This window comes from Macaca thibetana, chromosome 13 (assembly GCF_024542745.1).
Source record: "Macaca thibetana thibetana isolate TM-01 chromosome 13, ASM2454274v1, whole genome shotgun sequence".
Taxonomy (NCBI): domain Eukaryota; kingdom Metazoa; phylum Chordata; class Mammalia; order Primates; family Cercopithecidae; genus Macaca; species Macaca thibetana.
In genome coordinates, this window is record NC_065590.1 from 95,442,104 (window position 1) to 95,458,994 (window position 16,891).

The window sequence follows — 16,891 nt, forward strand, 5'->3', positions numbered from 1 at the left end:
TCAGGATCCCTGGGTTCCAATTTCAATTCTGCCCCCCAGCAAATACCAGGGGTTCTTTGATGAGATGAGAAGGCCTCTGGGCCTTTCAACTCTAAAATTCTAGTGTTCTGCATGAATTTAGAAAAGTGAAAGGTTTTAAAACATGCTAAAGACACTTTTCACTTCATCCCCTAGCTCCATGAGAATGACACTCTCAAAGGACTGGGAAAGTGTGGCACCATGAAGATGTATTCTCAGTGACAAAGGAGATTCCTGGGGCTCTTAGGGCGGCATTGAAACAGCCCTTTAGTAAGAACCGCTGGGAAAGTCTTTCCCAAGACCTCTCCCGAGCTGCACACACACACACAAAGCAACACAAGGGCCAAGGCGCAAGACGAAAGCACCATGTCTATTTATGCTGCCGGTAGACACTTCCACACACATTCACTCGTTTCATCTTCCCAAAAATTCTGCAGTGTCGATAATAAAGTTGCAAAACCAGATTCACAGAGGTTAAAAAACTTGCCCAAGATCACAAAGTTGGAAAGTGGCGGAGTCCGGCCCAACTCGTGACTATCAGCCCCCAAAGGAACCCCTTTTCCACCAGCACGCGCTTCCCTGGGTTGAACAGAACCCAGACGTGTGACCGACGCTAACGGGCTGGCACTCGCGGTCCCACGTTGGCTCAGGGACACCCTTTCGGGGGCGTGTCCTCCCAGTTCTAGAGGTTCCCAGAGAAGAGGAGGTGCTCACTAACCAGGCAGCTCGCCCAGACTCCGGGCAGTGAGAGGAAGGGAGCGCCGGCCGCGGGAGCGGGATGGAGACCAGCAGCCCGCCGCCCCCGCGGTCCAGCCCCAACCTGGGGCTGAGCCTGGACGCCCGGCTGGGCGTGGACACGCGCCTCTGGGCCAAGGTGCTGTTCACCGCGCTGTACGCACTCATCTGGGCGCTGGGCGCGGCGGGCAATGCGCTGTCCGTGCACGTGGTGCTGAAGGCGCGGGCCGGGAGCGCTGGGCGCCTGCGCTACCACGTACTCAGCCTGGCGCTCTCAGGCCTGCTGCTGCTGGTGGTCGGCGTGCCGGTGGAGCTCTACAGCTTCGTGTGGTTCCACTACCCCTGGGTCTTCGGCGACCTGGGCTGCCGCGGCTACTACTTCGTGCGCGAGCTGTGCGCCTACGCCACGGTGCTGAGCGTGACCGGCCTGAGCGCCGAGCGCTGCCTGGCCGTGTGCCAGCCCTTGCGTGCCCGCAGCCTGCTGACGCCGCGCCGTACCCAGCGGCTGGTGGCGCTCTTGTGGGCCGCCTCGCTTGGCCTCGCCCTGCCCATGGCCCTCATCATGGGGCAGAAGCACGAGCTGGAGACTGCGGGCGGCGAGCCGGAGCCGGCCTCGCGCGTGTGCACCGTGCTGGTGAGCCGTACCGCGCTCCAAGTCTTCATCCAGGTAAGGGCGTGGAGGGCGGGAGTGGGGGGGGAGGGGAGCTGGGAGGAGGGAACCCCCTCTCCCCGGGGAACAGGCATTTTCAACTTTAATGCTCGCCACCACCCAGAAAGTTGGGTCTCGTTGCTTCGTCCCATTTTACTAGATGGAGGGAGGCGTGGCCAAAGGGAAGCATTGAGAGAAATCCCGATTTGAATTCAAAATCAACTCCAAAGTAAATGTTCCCACTCTTGCGAGAGTGGTGTTCAGACGTTACTGGGCGTAAAGTTGCCTGCAGAGCCTGTGAAAATACGGAGTCCATGACCCACCGGGGTTTCTGCCTCTGTAGCCTGAAGTCTGTGTTCCAACGAGTCCCCCAGATGGCTCTGGAGAGGACCTCCCTGAAGGTAAGGTGGGGAGGGGAAGGCACTCCCGGCCTCTCTTCCAGAGGCCTGATCAGGCTTCTAACCTCATTTCCTGTTACCTTCTCCCTGGCAGCCTTGCCTTCCCCAGGCCACTCGTCCCCCAACACCTCTTGCTCCCACTTTCCCCGAACCCCCACCATGCCCAGCCTCTGGCTTTTAAGTCAAAAGCTCATTCTGCTTTTGATTCCAGCCCTTCTTATTCCCCAAAGTGCAGCTCTGCTCTCACCTCCTCCCCAACTCCAGGGACTCTCCCCTGTCTTCTGAATTCTCTCAGCATATGATGTATTTGCAGCACTTCACAATGCATTTTCTGAAAGTGATGCTCACCTTTCTAAATGTCTGTCTCCATTTCCACATCGTTCTACAACCCAGTGTCCTCTGGTTGCTTGCTGCAGTCACATTAGACCATGATCTCATGTATCCAGCACATTGGGGAAGTGGGAAAGGCTGAGAAAGCACAGGCCCCTCCAGGCCCTGCTGGGCCTCCAGGAAACCTAAAGGAACAAAGCAGGTTGGAGCCAGGACCCCTTCTCTGCACACTGGCACACGAGGGTACGTGGGAGAGTTTACTGTGTGAATTCATCAGGGCACATGGAGGGTGTGGAGGCTCCTTAGGGGACTCGTCCTAAGCAGCCTCCTAAGCGGCTGCTTAGTGCCATGTCCCCAGGTGAGGCTCCTTCTCATGTTAAGCTGCCTCCTGCAGCTGGAAGCCCAGCCTGCCTACATGGTCAAAGGGCTCTCTCTAAAGTCCCCCCTCTCTTTCTATACCCTCTCCTCATTCCTGAAGACCCCACCTTTGTTCGTGTCTGCTCATCCATACCCTGGGCAGGGGTAGGGGACCGAAGGGCCTCAAGGAAGGTGTTCAACTCACCAACCTGCTTTTCACTCACGACCGGGAGAAATCCATGGAGCAGGCAACATCTTAAGGTTTCATGGGTGTTCAGTGGAGCCGCTTTGTTCCCATTCAATCTAAACATTGTGGAGGGGACAGGGACTCTCCATGGACAGAATCCTTCCAGATCTTGAGCATGCCCCACAGTCCAGCCCCCAGAATACACGGAGGTCTCCGAGTCCCACCCCTGGAATCCACGGAGGCCACTGAGTCATCTTCAGAAGTATACCTCTATGGAGTGGCTGTCCTGGCAACAGGGCCTTCTCTCCACTGAACTTGTCACCTCTTACTTCTTTGAACAACATCTTCCTCTCCTAGTTCCTTTCTGGCAGGCTCGGCCCAGAGACAGCTTGCCCATCACATGGAATCTGCTATGAACAACTGTCTGCAGTGATTTTCCCGTGGGTCTGGGGGCCCCAATGAGCACCTGGAATCAGGACACAAGTCTCCCGTGGATGTGGGGTATGGAGAGTGGGATCTGGCCTGCAGAGAGGGATGAAGGGACCAAATGCCTGAGGAAGATGTATTTGTTTGTTTCTTTGTTTATTTTACACATGGAAATTGGCATTTAAAAGTTTATAAGGCATGGTGCCGTAGCTCAATCCTGTAATCTCAGCACTTTGGCAGGCTAAGGCAGGAAGCTAAGGTGGGAGGCCAGGAGTTCAAGACCTGCCTGGGCAACATAGTGAAACCCTGTCTCTACTAAAAGTACAAAAGTTAGCTGGGCATGGTGGCATGCCTGGTCGTCCTAGCTGTTGAGGAGCCTGAGGTGGGAAGATCCTTTGAACCCAGGAGTTTGAGGTTGCATTGAGTCATGATTGCATCACTGCACTCCAGCTGGGGTGACAGAGCAAGACCCTGTCTCAAAAAATAAAAATTAAAAACTAAATGTTCATAATATGTTTCTGAAATGAAAAACTCTAGCCATTGTGGAAGGGGAAAAAGAGGCTGGAGAGGGGTGTGGTCAGAACTCTATGCTGCAAATGATGGAAGCAGAACTGGAGGCAGCTTCAGCCAAAATTAAAAACTGAAGCAAGGATGTTGGGGCAGCTGAGATCTCAGGTCAGAATCAGGGGCTCAGAGCTCCCAGGAGCCCCTCTCTCTCCTGCTCTTCCCAGACTCAAAAAGAGGCCTCTAGGTGTCTGTGGGTAGGGTTCACAAGCCCAGGTCTGTCCATAGGGCAAGAACATGGCCTCTGGCATCCTCTGTGATAATTCAAGAGATCATGTGGAATTGCCCAGAATATTGCAAGTCCTCAACAAACGTTCACCTTCTTTCCTTTCCTGCCTTTTCTTCCCACCTGAGGGTTTAACTCCAGCTCTCCCTTCCCAGCCTAGTACAGTGCCTGGCTCACAGGAAGCAGAATCAGGGCCTTTCCATCTGTCCCGTCTTCTCTCCCTCCCTACCTGCTCTGCTCTCCTCCTTCCCTCCCTCCTCCCCTCACTCATCATCAAGCTCCCTCCTTCCTCCACCCCTGGCCTCTCTGTAATAACTCAGCTCCATTTGCCGTCTCTAGATTTACTTTTTGTTTTGTTTTGTTTTTGAGATGGAGTCTTGCTCTGTCACCAGGCTGGAGTGCAGCGGCACAATCTCGGCTCACTGCAACCTGAGTCTCCCACGTTCAAGCGATTCTCCTGCCTCAGCCTCCCGAGTAGCTGAGACTACAGGCGCGTGTCACCATGCCCAGCTAATTTTTGTATTTTTAGTAGAAACGGGGTTTCACCATGGTGGCCAGGATAGTCTCGATCTCCTGACCTTGTGATCCACCCTCCTCGGCCTCCCAAAGTGCTGGGATTATAGCCGTGAGCCACTGCGCCCGGCCTAGGTTCAGTTTTTGTTTGTTGTTTTTTTATTTTATTTTTATTTTTACTTTTTTGCTTTTAAAACATCTTTACTCTTTAAACAAAGTTATATACATACTTTTTTTTTTTTTTAAATGTGAGCATGAGTAAGCGAAGGGGCGCGACAGGGTGGTGGACGTGAGGAACCCACAGTAGCTGTCCCTGTGGCCTCTGGGGCAACAGTGGGAGGACCAGCAAGGAGAGGGCCAGCTGGAGACCCGCAGCCTCATCTCTCTGCTCTCTTCCCCCAGGAGATCTTCCCAGGCCTTCCCACCACTTTGGTCCACTGCCACTTGGTACCCCGGCTCTACCAAGAGGTATTATCCTCCTTTTGCCACATCAATTCAGGTCCTGCTATTGCTGCTGGGTAGCAGGATACCAAGGGCTAAAGCGACTCAGTGCCTTCCTGCAGACTTGACCTGGTTTCTTGGCCTCAGAGGCAAGTGGGAACCACTTGAGGACCTGTTTGAATCTGAGGACTGCAAAGTAGGCTGAGGCATTCGGGGTCGCGTCTACAAAGCCGAGAGGAAAGGTGGTTCCTTCACGAGCTTGAGCACCCACGGGTCCTCCCTCTTCAGAGTCTTTCTGTCTCACGCTGACAAGGAAGTAGGGCTTCTGTATGACCTCTGACTTATAAGCTAGTGGTGCAGAGTTACTAACAAACAAGAAGCCAGCTCAGTTACCTTGGGGGACAGTGAGGTCATCATCACCTCCCATCCTAGATGCATTTTGCTGCCTGCATGACCGCTGGGAGTTGCATAGGGATCTAGAACCTGCCAATATTCTAACTATGAGTAAAGATCCTGAGTAAAGATGAGTCAAAATCACTGATATGAATGGCACTCTATGTTTTTTTTGTTCACCTTTGAAGGCTTGGGCAGATCTGGATCTAGCAGCTGTGACATTCTGGTTCCGAGTCCCAGAGCTACTTATTGAGGCAAAACATTACTCCAGAGCTGCTGATACAAGGTCTATAAAGTGTGTATTTGCAGAACTACTAATGTCAGAACCAATATTTTTTATCATCCACACTAGTAACCTTTAGCCCCATGACAAGTTAGCACTAAGCACAGAGCAGCAGGTACAGTGGTGACTTCCAGGCTGTTCCTAACTGGGAGACAAGCTTGGAAACAAACAAACAAACAAACAAACAAATAATGCCAAGCAATGTTTGTGTCTTAAATATGCTACTCACATAGTTTCCTTGACATGGTTCAACCTGGCTGGAGCAATGAAGCTGTGAAACAAATTCTGTCAGTCGAACAGCATCTTTTGACAAATAGTGCATTTAAAAATGTTTAACTTGAAACATACAGTGTATGTTAACACAACAAAATAAGCAGACTCAAATTAGGATATTTTGGTTCTAATATTTCATCAGTGAGTTGATTCACTGTTCATATTAATCAGTGTTTTTTTGTCCAAGAAAATTGCTCACAGTTTTTGAAAGTACGAAAAACTGTAGTTTTTCCAGAAAGATTTTAAAACTCCCAAAGATGAATTACTAATGTATAAATATATTTTTACTTTTGATCTTTGTCTTGACTGGTATTAAAGCTACAAATCGATAGTAATTAAGCATGTCATTACTGATATAAACCTGTTTGGTTCCTCAACAAACTAAATTGGTGGTCATAGGTAGTGTTTTATTTTTCCCTCAGTGTTGCTGATTTGCGAGCAAGCATTAAGATAAAAAGGCATGAATGATACCTCCATAAAAAGGCACAGGGTCCAATTCAGAAAGTTCCTACTGATTTTAAAGTGGTATTAAATATCATCCAGTTAGTCCAGGCACAGTGGCTCACACCTATAATCCCAGCACTTTGGGAAGCCAAGGTGGGCAGATTGCTTGAGCTCAGGAGTTCAAGACCAGCCTGGGCGGCATAGTGAGACCCCCATCTCTACAAAAAATACAAAAATTAGCCAGGCGTAGTGGCACATTCATGTAGTCCCAGCCACTCGGGAGGCTGAGGTGGGAGGATCACTTGAGCCCAGGAGGAAGAGGTTGCAGTAAGTTGTGATTGCACTACCGCACTTCAGTCTGGGCGACAGAGCAAGACCTCGTCTCAAAAAAAAAAAAAAAAGCTCAGTATTTAAAATGTTTGCTAACAGAAAGGTGGAAGAGAGCCTTAGAACTGATGAGGAGAAACCCTAGAACACACTGATTTTTTTTTTTTTTTTGAGACGGAGTCTCGCTGTGTCTCCCAGGCTGGAGTGCAGTGGCGTGATCTCGGCTCACTGCAAGCTCCGCCTCCCGGGTTCACGCCATTCTCCCGCCTCAGCCTCCCAAGTAGCTGAGACTACAGGCGCCCGCCACCACGCCCGGCTAGTTTTTTGTATTTTTTAGTAGAGACGGGGTTTCACCATGTTAGCCAGGATAGTCTCGATCTCCTGACCTCGTGATCCACCCGCCTCGGCCTCCCAAAGTGCTGGGATTACAGGCTTGAGCCACTGCGCCCGGCCGAACACACTGATTTTGAATTTTTAAAAGTAAACATTTAAAACACAGGGTATTATATAAATAAATTTGGTTTTCTAAGTCAAATAGTATCAAATGATGATAACCCAAGGTGTGTGATGGAAAACAGCAATCCCATCATTCTCCACACTCTGATTCATTTCTCTGTTTCTCTAGTTGAGAGGCAAATACCATATGTTCTTGTCTCTTGCCCTCGTTGCCTTCTTGTTTCTAAAGAGCACACTAGCTTTATTTCTCAGTTTTAAATTGTATCCACAGTCTTATATACCTATAGAAAATGAGCATTTTACTCTTCTACATTCCTATTCCTGCCCTCTCCACCATCACCCCAACACACACTGGCCCCATCCTCCTTCCAGTATAATTCTATCACTGTGCTGGGTTAAATTTATGTTCAGTATTTATGTAATTATGACTATGTAAACATTCTTCACAGATGACCCATGTGTTGTATTTTCTTTCTAATCCAAGGACTTTTGTTTTCTTTGCAGTTAATAATGTATGGTCTTTTTTTTCATTTGCATAGTTTTTTTTACGTACCTATTTGTAGTTCATTTTCAGCTTCTCTATTACAAGCGTAAATGCTCTTTCAGTATGTTCCAATCCATCAGATAACCTACCAGTTTCATCTTTTATTTTTCACTTCTCTTTGGAGCTCTCTGGCCTCCTGCTCCAGTCCCACTGGTTGCTCTCTAGTGCACAGGGGGAACACAGGGAAGTCTCATCTGCACAGGGGCCCCCCGCGGGCTCCCTTCCATCTGCGCAGGGTCCCCCTGGGGACTCGCTTCCATCTGCGCAGGGTCCCCCTGGGGACTCCCTTCCATCTGCGCAGGGGCCCCCTGGGAGCTCCCTTCCATCACTCACTGGGCCCTCTGTGGGATACCCCATTTTGAATGACAAGTCCTCCTCTTTATTGGCTTATAACCTTATTTGTCTAGAACATATGTTCTTTTAATCTCCTGAGACCTGAGGAAGGGTCCATAGAGGGTAAAACAATTTGAGAATTTGCATGTCAAAAATTGTTTTCTTTTATCCTCACGTTTGTCACAATATGGCTGGGTATAAAATTCTAAGATGGAAGCTATTTTTCTCACAAATTGTAAAACACTGCTCATGATTTTCTAGCTTCCACCATTGCTTTTAAGAAGTGAATGTCATTCTGGTTTTCCATCCTATCTATATGACCTGTTTTATCTGTTTGGAAGCTTTCAAGATCTTCTCTTTATACCCAAAAAAGGTGCTAAACGTCATAAGAACGAGACTCGCCGTGAGTCTATTTCCATCCATTCTTCTGGGCACTCAGGCAGCCTTTCAGTCTGGAAGCTCAGATTCCTCAACTTTGGGAAAACTTTCTTGAATGCATTTTCAAATAAAATTTCCTCCCCTCTGTTTTCTCTATTTTTTTTTTTCTTTCTGGAACCCCTATTATGAACATCCTAAACTAATCCGAGATTTTCTTTTCTCTCTCCTCACTTTTTGAGAACTTTCTCAACCTTATCTTCTAACCCTTCTGTCGCCCCTTCTGCTGACGCAGATTCTGGGCCTGGGGCATGGCCAGATGGCGAGGGCCGCAGGGCCCTGGCGCTGCCCCATAGTCCTTGCCATTACCTCCACAGGTGAATGTGCTGGTGTCCTTCGTGCTCCCCTTGGCACTAACTGCTTTCCTGAATGGGGTCATGGTGAGCCACCTGCTGGCCCTCTGCTCCCAAGTGCCGTCCACTTCTGCCCTGGGCAGCTCTACTCCCAGCCGCCTGCAGCTGCTGAGTGAGGAGGGCCTCCTCAGCTTCATCGTATGGAAGAAGACCTTTATCCAGGGAGGCCAGGTCAGCCTGGTGAGACACAAAGACGTGCGCGGGATCCGCAGCCTCCAGCGCAGCGTCCAGGTTCTCAGTTAAGTCCTCTGCAACATCACCCCAGAAGAAAGAGGTCCAGGTTCCAGGGCTGCCTCCACTAATCCCTGACCAGATTCCAGGGCTGCCTCCACCAATCCCTGGCCAGATTCCAGGGCTGCCTCCACCAGTCCCTGACCAGATTCCAGGGCTGCCTCCACCAATCCCTGGCCAGATTCCGGGGCTGCCTCCACCAGTCCCTGACCAGATTCCGGGGCTGCCTCCACCAATCCCTGGCCGGGTGACCTCGGCAAGTCACTACCTCTCTCAAGGCTTCCTTAATCCTATGTCCCAGGGGAACTGTATAATCAACAGACTTCATGTAGGGTTCGGTGGTATAATTAGGAAAGAATAGGAATTCTGTACATGAAGCCTCCAATCTGCTCCAGGGAGTAGCACACACAGGCAAGTAGAGACCTGACCACTTTTCAGTAAGTCTGGCAGTGTGGACGAACACAAGGAACAGTTTAAAGACTGCGGCTGCAAATTGTGGACTCTCAGATGGGCTGGGTCCCTCAATCCAGTTCCCTTCGAACTCCATTTTCCCGCCTACAACACTGATCCGTTTGCTTTCTTGTTTCGTAAGTCTCTGGGAAAAATTGGCCTTATAAGAGAAACTCCAAGAGGCACAGGAGAGCAGAGGTCTCTCCAAGCACTCACCATAACCCAGGCACTAGCTAGGGTATAGAAGGATCAAGTACAAGACAGAGTCTCCGCTGCCATCAATGCCAGTCTTGTGTGTTAACAGAGACACAAGAGCTAAGTGCAATGTGATGTAATAAGTAACACAAAGTCAGCACATGAAGGTGTCAGCCTTCATTTTATGGACAATGGCCAGTCATTGAAAAAGTTGATGTCCATGAGTGAGGGGAGATTTGCTTTTGAGACCTATTGCACTCAGCACTTTGGAGAATGGGCTAAATGGTGCCTCTCAAACCTCAGGGTGTGTAAGAATGATCTGGAGAGTCGTAAAATACAAGCCGCGGGGCCCAAGATTCTGCACTTCTACCAGGCTTCTCATTGATGTTAACACTGCTGGTTCAGGGGCCACCCTGGGCTAGATGATGGCTTTGCCAGTCAGAGCAGAATAGAAGCAGGAGAGGGAAGGGGTGGGAGGTTGGGAAACTCGTCATAGTCCAGTGCAGAGGAGGTAAGAGTCTCTTAGGGAGGTAGCAGTGAGAGCAGGGAAAGCACACAGAGGAGAGATGCTAAGAAGGAATTTTTTAATAGACTGGATACAGAGAGGAACAGAAAAATAGGAGTCTCTGGCTCCTGGCTTGAGTGCCAGATGAATGGCAGTGCTATAAATTAACCAGAGAAAGGACTAAAGGAGCAAGAAGCTTTCTAAGACAAGAAAGACACAAGTTCTTTTTTTTTTTTTTTTTTTTTTTTTTTTTTTTTTTGAGATGGAGTCTTGCTCAGTCACCCAGGCTGGAGTGCAGTGGCGTGGTCTCAGCTCACTGCAGCCTCCTCCTTCCAGGTTCAAGCGATTCTCCTGCCTCAGCCTCCCAAGTAGCTGGCATTACAGGCACCTGCCACCATGCCCGGCTAATTTTCATCCTGTTAGCCAGACTGGTCTCAAATTCCTGACCTCAAGTGATCCACCTGCCTCGACTTCCCAACGTGCTGGGATTACAGGCATGAGCCACCATGCTTGGCCCAAGAAAGACACAAGTTCTGTTGTACATGCAGATAGATAATCAAGTAGGGATATCTAGCCCTGGGTTGGGAATATATTCTAGTGACCAGGAGGAGGTCCTAGAAGCATGCTGTGTCCAGGTCATGGCCAGAGTGGACATTCACCCAGAGGACAGGATCATATGAGGTTTGAGAAGAGATTCGGGTTGGGATATAGCAGATAACCTCAAAGTGTCCTTCCAACCCTTGACTCCAGGACCAAGTTAGAGGGCAACGCTGCTGACCCCTTGGGCATCATCCTCCCTCGGCAATGGTGTAACTGAGAATGTGTTTGCTTTCTCCTGGCACTGTCTCTCGCTCTCCCATGCTCTGCAGGAGCCATCGTGGCCATGTATGTCATCTGCTGGCTGCCGTACCATGCCCGCAGGCTCATGTACTGCTACATCCCTGATGATGCGTGGACTGAGTGAGTGTGGCAGAAGGGCCCTAGCACACAGGGCGGCGGCCCACTGGATTGGGCCTGGGGTCTCCATTGCTCTGCAGAGGGACCCTCCATTGCTGGGTCCTCTGGAACCCTGGACTGCATTCCACCTGGTCCCGTGCAGTCTGTGCCTTGAAATCTCCCCGCAAGGGATGGGGAACAGAGCGTTGTCTCTGACCTGGTAAGGCCGTGTGCATGAGAGGCCTAGCCAAGACTGTGGGATTCTCACTACAGGAGAAAGAGAAGCCTACAGTCTGGGAAGGGGGAGAACAGGCCATGCTTCTGAGGTTTCCCCTCTCTCGCCTTCCTCTCCTATTCCAAGCAGAGTGTGAGGAAGACACAAAGCTGCGACCCCATGAGCTAACAAAGGTCTCCTCGGCAGAGACCAAGACATGCACCCCCTTTTATGACACGGTTGGAGAAGATGAGAGAATTCGTAGTCTGCCTTTTGGAAATCGCTGTGCCCCAATCATAAGTGGGAGTCAAACATCCAAAAGAATCGAGGTCCCAGGAAGCCTCCACAGAAAGAGCCATGTGACAGATGCCTCCTCAGGAGCCATCAGCACCCTTTACACTTGCGCGGGCAACATGAGCTCATGCTAAGCACTTCCCACTGCAGAGAACCTGCAGCAAGGAGTGCGGCTCCTCAGAAGGACCTTTGGCTCTTAGTGCAGCCACATCTCTCGACCATACACAGCAGCCCGGGGCACCTAGGGCCTCAGTGGCTGGACAGACGGCCCCTGTCAGTCAGCAGCGTCACCTTAGCATGAGGTGACCAGGAACTGCAGCCAGGGATGGCAGATCATAGAGGCGGGGTGGAGGGCATTAGCTGCTCGTGATGAAAACATTTGTGGAATTTACATTGTACTTCCTGACCAGGCGCGGTGGCCCACGCCTATAATCCCAGCACTTTGGGAGGCCGAGGCAGGTGGATCACCTGAGGTCAGGAGTTGAAGACCAACCTGGCCAACTTGGTGAAACCCCGTCTCTACTAAAAATACAAAAATTAGCTGGGCATGGTGGTGTGCGCCTGTAGTCCCAGCTACTCAGGACTGTAGGCAGGAGAATTACTTGAGCCCAGGAGGTAGAGGTTGCAGTGAACAGTGCCATTGCACTCCAGCCTGGGAGACAGAGCAAGACTCTGTCTCAAAAAACAAAAAACAAACAAACAAACAAAAACCACTGTGCTTCCCGATAGCAGAAAACAGGCTTCCTCGTGCAGCCCTGTGGAGGAGAGGCATTCTCCAGCAGGAAGCAGACACTGCGAGGAGGTGACCGATCCTCTAACCAGGCTTCCGGGTTTCTCTTGCAGCCCACTGTACAATTTCTACCACTACTTCTACATGGTGACCAACACACTTTTCTACGTCAGCTCAGCGGTGACTCCTCTCCTCTACAACGTCATGTCCTCCTCCTTCAGAAAGCTCTTCCTGGAAGCCCTCAGCTCCCTGTGTGGAGAACACCACCCCCATGGAGCGGTTACCCCCTGAAGCCCCACAGTCCCACCCTAATGGATACAGCTTCAGGCTTTGGGGATCCCCCAGAAACCCTGACCCGAATGTCATACAAAAATGAACAGAACAAGCAGAATGACCAGTTGCTTAATCATCTGGCAAAGCAGGTGAGCAGCCTTATCACTAATCATTCAAGCTTTGCAGCCAGGGTGACTTCCACCAACCCCAGCTCTCCTGAGAACCATCAAGTGCAGGGAAGCCACGTGACCCCTCCTAGCCTCAGGCTCCCTCATCTGTGTAGTGGAGATAAAGAAGAGCACCCATCTCTTAGTGTTGTCTGAGACTAAAGTGCTTAGCACACAGCCTGGTGCATAGTAGATGCTCAATAAATTTTTGCTGGCACGATTTCTGTTGCTGCTGTTGTTGCATGGCTATTATCATTGCTTTCCTGCTGTCCTGAAAGCCCACGACACTTTTCTATAGTTTTATGCTCAGATGTCCTATGAATTTCTTCAAATGACAAATCAACAGTACCCCAGAAGCTGACCAAATTGGTACCTCACATGAGCTGTAGTAAGATTCTCCATTCTCTCCCAGGCAGGGAGCAGCTGTTGACACTGACAGCAGCCTCTGCAGGCTCTGGAAAGCCAGTGCGCTGCTGGTGTCCCCTCCTGCCTCTGGCCAAGCCAGCCCATGTGGCTTACGGGGAAACAAACGGCCATGTGCACCCTGCCACAAGGCACATGCGGCCCAGGTATGCTGTGGCCAGCGCAGTGCTGGACAAGAGTTGGATCTTAATTCTCTTCATCAGGGCAGGCTCTGCCCGTTTGACAGCAGGCCTCAGTCCCTGCACTGCACGCACAGGCCAGGCCCACTTCCTACCGCCAGCCTTGCACCTGGAGGCAGTAAGGTTGAGGCCAGGGGAGGAATGGTGCTTTTCACTGAGTGCAGAGGACGCAGAGGCAAAAGGCAGGGGAGGGTACCGGCCTGTGAGGGGAGGAGGAAAGAGGTGGGTGCAGGACAGCACCAAGGAGAGGTTCGTTTTGATGAACTGCATCAACGCTTCCCTAGACTCTGTCCACCTCCTGACCCATCCCCCACCCCCTACTCCCACAATGAACGCTGCACACACTCATCACACATACATCACACGGGCACGCGTCACACATGTATGCACAGACTCATCACATGCAGATATACCACAAGCACGCAGCACGTGCACACTCACACATCACATGTGCACACATCATGTCACATACACACTCATTACACCTACAGCACACATCAGATGCACATCACACACACTACATGTAAACTCACATGCACACGCGTCACATGCACACACACCTGGGCTGGTCCACTGAGACGAGCCGGCAGTGGCTTCTGTGCAACTCGGAGGTGACTGTTCTCCAGATCCACAGCCCCAGAACCCCTGAGAAGAGGCCAGAGGTGGTGACCACACTCCCTTCACGAAGCCTTCTCGGCCTAGGACCACCATGGGTACCCACACGTGGGCCTCGTCGGGCGAGGACATGGCACCTGGAAAGGAGGAGCGACAGAGCCCTGGCGTGGGGACCCCTAGAGGGGGCGGCTCTGACAGGCAGGCCATGGGCTCGCGGTGTTCATGGAGGAAGAAGGAGCTTCAGATCCGCATCAGGAAGGGTGAGGCCCACCCCGCCTGGCGCCGCCGCCAGTGATGGTGCAACCTCCGTTTAAGCCGCGGCTTGAGAGTCCCTGGGTCAAAGCGGTGACTGCGGCATCCTTACACCCCAGTCAAAGCTCCAGAGAGGTCCAGGAAGCAGGAAAGGCAAGAAGTAGCTCCCAGTCCAAACGCAGATGAGACGGCGCGGGAAGCAGGCTCGGGCGAGGTCTGGGGCCTGGGCCGGGAGAGCTGGTTCCTCGGCCTCCTCACTGGGAGCAGGGGAACCCTGGGCGGGTTCAACTCCCTGAGTCTGTGTCTTCATCTGCAAAACTGTTGGGGGCAGAAAGCTCTTAAGCCATTTAAAAACAGTAATTCAGGTCAGCAAGAATGGATCTGAATTTGAAGCAATTTGTAATCTTCATTTATCTCTTTTGTGTGTGTGTGTGTGGGGGGTGTGTGTGTGGGGGGTGTGTGTGTGTGTGTGTCCACAGAAATGTTAATGCACTTGATTTGGGGTATTCTTCCAAGATCCTGCTAAGGGTGTTATGTAATATGTGGCGTATATCCCATGTTGCTTTTCTAAAACATGGCAAACCCAAATTGAAAAATACATCTGGCCCCAAGGGCTTCAGATAAAGGATTGTGGATCTGTAGTACCTAATAATAAGTTTATAATAATTAAATAAGATAATGTTAAGCTCCTACCACAGTGCCTGGTATATAGTAAATGCTCAATAAATGCTGGTTGTCATTATTGTCATCATCATCCTAGACCCCAAACTGGGTAAAACCTGGTAGTGTCCCTTAGAAAAGATTATATGAATGAGGCACACTTTTTCTGCTACATGTTACCAAAGTACAGTGAGAGGCAAGAGAAACAAGTTGTAAAGAATAGATTGGGAAACATAAATGAGTTATTTTATATATTATCCAAAATTTTCATGCAAATCATTAGGCAAGACACCAGGACCCCAAAGGCCAAGAAACACACAAGAGGAAACATGCTCAGCCTCAGCAGTTCCTGGAGAAACGGCAGCCCAAACAATAACACGTGACACTTTATGGGCAATACATTAACAAAAAATGTCAATGACCAGAACAAATATTGGGTGACATCAGTGTGCTCCTGTCTTAGAGGAAGAGGAAACTGAATAACCTTCTTGGAAAGCAAATTGGCAATATATTTTGAAGGCCATAAAGTGCTCAGAAACTTAGACCCTGTAATTCAACTCCTGGATATTTACTTTGACATAATTTGCTAAAAAAGAAAAGGCCTCCCTGTGTGAACACAGAGTCATTGCAACACTCTTCATTTGGGCCTTTACGAGCAGGCACTGGTTCAGCAACATAAATCTGTTACGCTGCCTGATCTTCACAGCAGCCACTACAGTGAAAACTGTTCTTACCATCACCATTTCACATATGCGGCAATGGAAGCAAAGATAAGCTAAGCAAGGTTCTTCTCCTGCTACTTGATAACTTGAGGAGTGGAGCCCAGGCTTGGGAGATGAGAGCCGGTGCTCAGCCTCTACATCATGCTGCTGCCCAGGAGCTGTATGGCAAAAGATGCCAACAGGCTGGATGCCCTGGCTTATGCCTGAAATCTCAGTACTTTGGGAGGATGAAGCAAGTGGATCACTTGAGGCCAGGAGTTTAAGACCAGCCTGCGCAACGTGTCGAGATCCTGCCTCTATAAAAAATACAAAAAATTAGCCAGATATGGTAGTGCACACCCATAGTCCCAGCTACTCTGTAGGCTGAGGTGGGAGAATCACCTGAGCCTGGGAAGTTGAGGCTGCAGCGAGCTGTGATTGCACCACTGCACTGCAGCCTGGGCGACAGAGTGAGATACTATCTCAAAAAAGAAAGATGACAACATTATGGAGCTGGGTGAATCACAATGCCTTTGGTCAATCAAATCCCAATTATTAGGTCACCCTTAACAAATATAAATTATAAAGTTTATTTAGCAACATAAGAATATTCTGATTATATGACTAGGAAAGAAAACAAGACAAATTATATTATGATATTATGTACAGATCACACAGATACAGAGAAAAGATCAGAATGAAGCACTTAAAAATAAAAGTGGGGGCTTTGCTAAAGACGTATGAGTGACCGCAGAACAGTACTAGTAGCTGTCCCCTTCATCCACCATCCAGGCACAATAATTTGGGTCACGGCAGACACACAAACGTATGGAGAAAAAAGAACTGCAAAACCAGTTTTCTTTCATGCATTGACATAATATTGTTTGTATGACCTTGAGATAGCAAATGGCAGATAGGAATTTTGTTCCCCTGACGTTGTCCCGGGTGGCAACACTGAGAGCCTTGATTAAAGAGCCAGGAGCCTGGGATCAGCCGGGCCTGGGAATGAGTCCAGCCTCTGTTGCTTATTAGCTGGGTACTTAAATCCCTTCACTTCCTTGGGTCTCATTTCCACGTCTGTAAAGTAGGTGTCATCACAACTACCTGCTGGGGTTTTTTATTTTATTTTATTTTTTTATTTTTTTTTGAGACACAGTCTCACTCTGTCCCCCAGGCTGGAGTGCACTGGCGCAATCTTGGCTCACTGCAAGCTCCGCCTCCCGGGTTCACGCCATTCTCCTGCCTCAGCCTCCCGAGTAGCTGGGACTACAGGTGCCCGTTGCCACGCCCGGCTAATTTTTTGTATTTTTAGTAGAGATGGGGTTTCACCGTGTTAGCCAGGATGGTCTTGATCTCCTGACCTCGTGATCCGCCCACCTCA

The 16,891-nt window shown here is 50.0% G+C and overlaps 1 protein-coding gene across 5 annotated transcripts; it reads left to right on the forward strand.

The window, feature by feature from the left end:
- The first annotated feature begins 626 nt into the window (after positions 1-626).
- On the forward strand, positions 627-12,900 carry NTSR2 (neurotensin receptor 2). 5 transcript variants are annotated; one of them, XM_050753930.1, is made up of 4 exons: positions 627-1,420; positions 8,650-8,923; positions 10,936-11,026; positions 12,354-12,900. In XM_050753930.1, exons 1-4 carry the CDS (start codon positions 797-799, stop codon positions 12,529-12,531), a joined length of 1,167 nt encoding a protein of 388 aa, XP_050609887.1. In that variant the 5' UTR covers positions 627-796; the 3' UTR covers positions 12,532-12,900. The 5 variants fall into 5 exon arrangements, with proteins under 5 accessions (XP_050609887.1, XP_050609886.1, XP_050609890.1 ...); XM_050753933.1 differs by having other exon boundaries at positions 739-1,420; positions 8,650-8,865; XM_050753934.1 differs by having other exon boundaries at positions 739-1,420; positions 8,650-8,856.
- Positions 12,901-16,891: the final 3,991 nt, after the last annotated feature.

Bases quoted from the DNA above. Each gene is read 5' to 3' on its own strand.
- NTSR2 (XM_050753929.1), top strand. From the start codon at position 797: ATGGAGACCAGCAGCCCGCCGCCCCCGCGGTCCAGCCCCAACCTGGGG. The intron at 1,421-8,649 runs GTAAGGGCGTGG...TTACCTCCACAG, and splicing joins CGCTCCAAGTCTTCATCCAG to GTGAATGTGCTGGTGTCCTT. The intron at 8,866-12,353 runs GTGAGACACAAA...TTTCTCTTGCAG, and splicing joins AGGGAGGCCAGGTCAGCCTG to CCCACTGTACAATTTCTACC.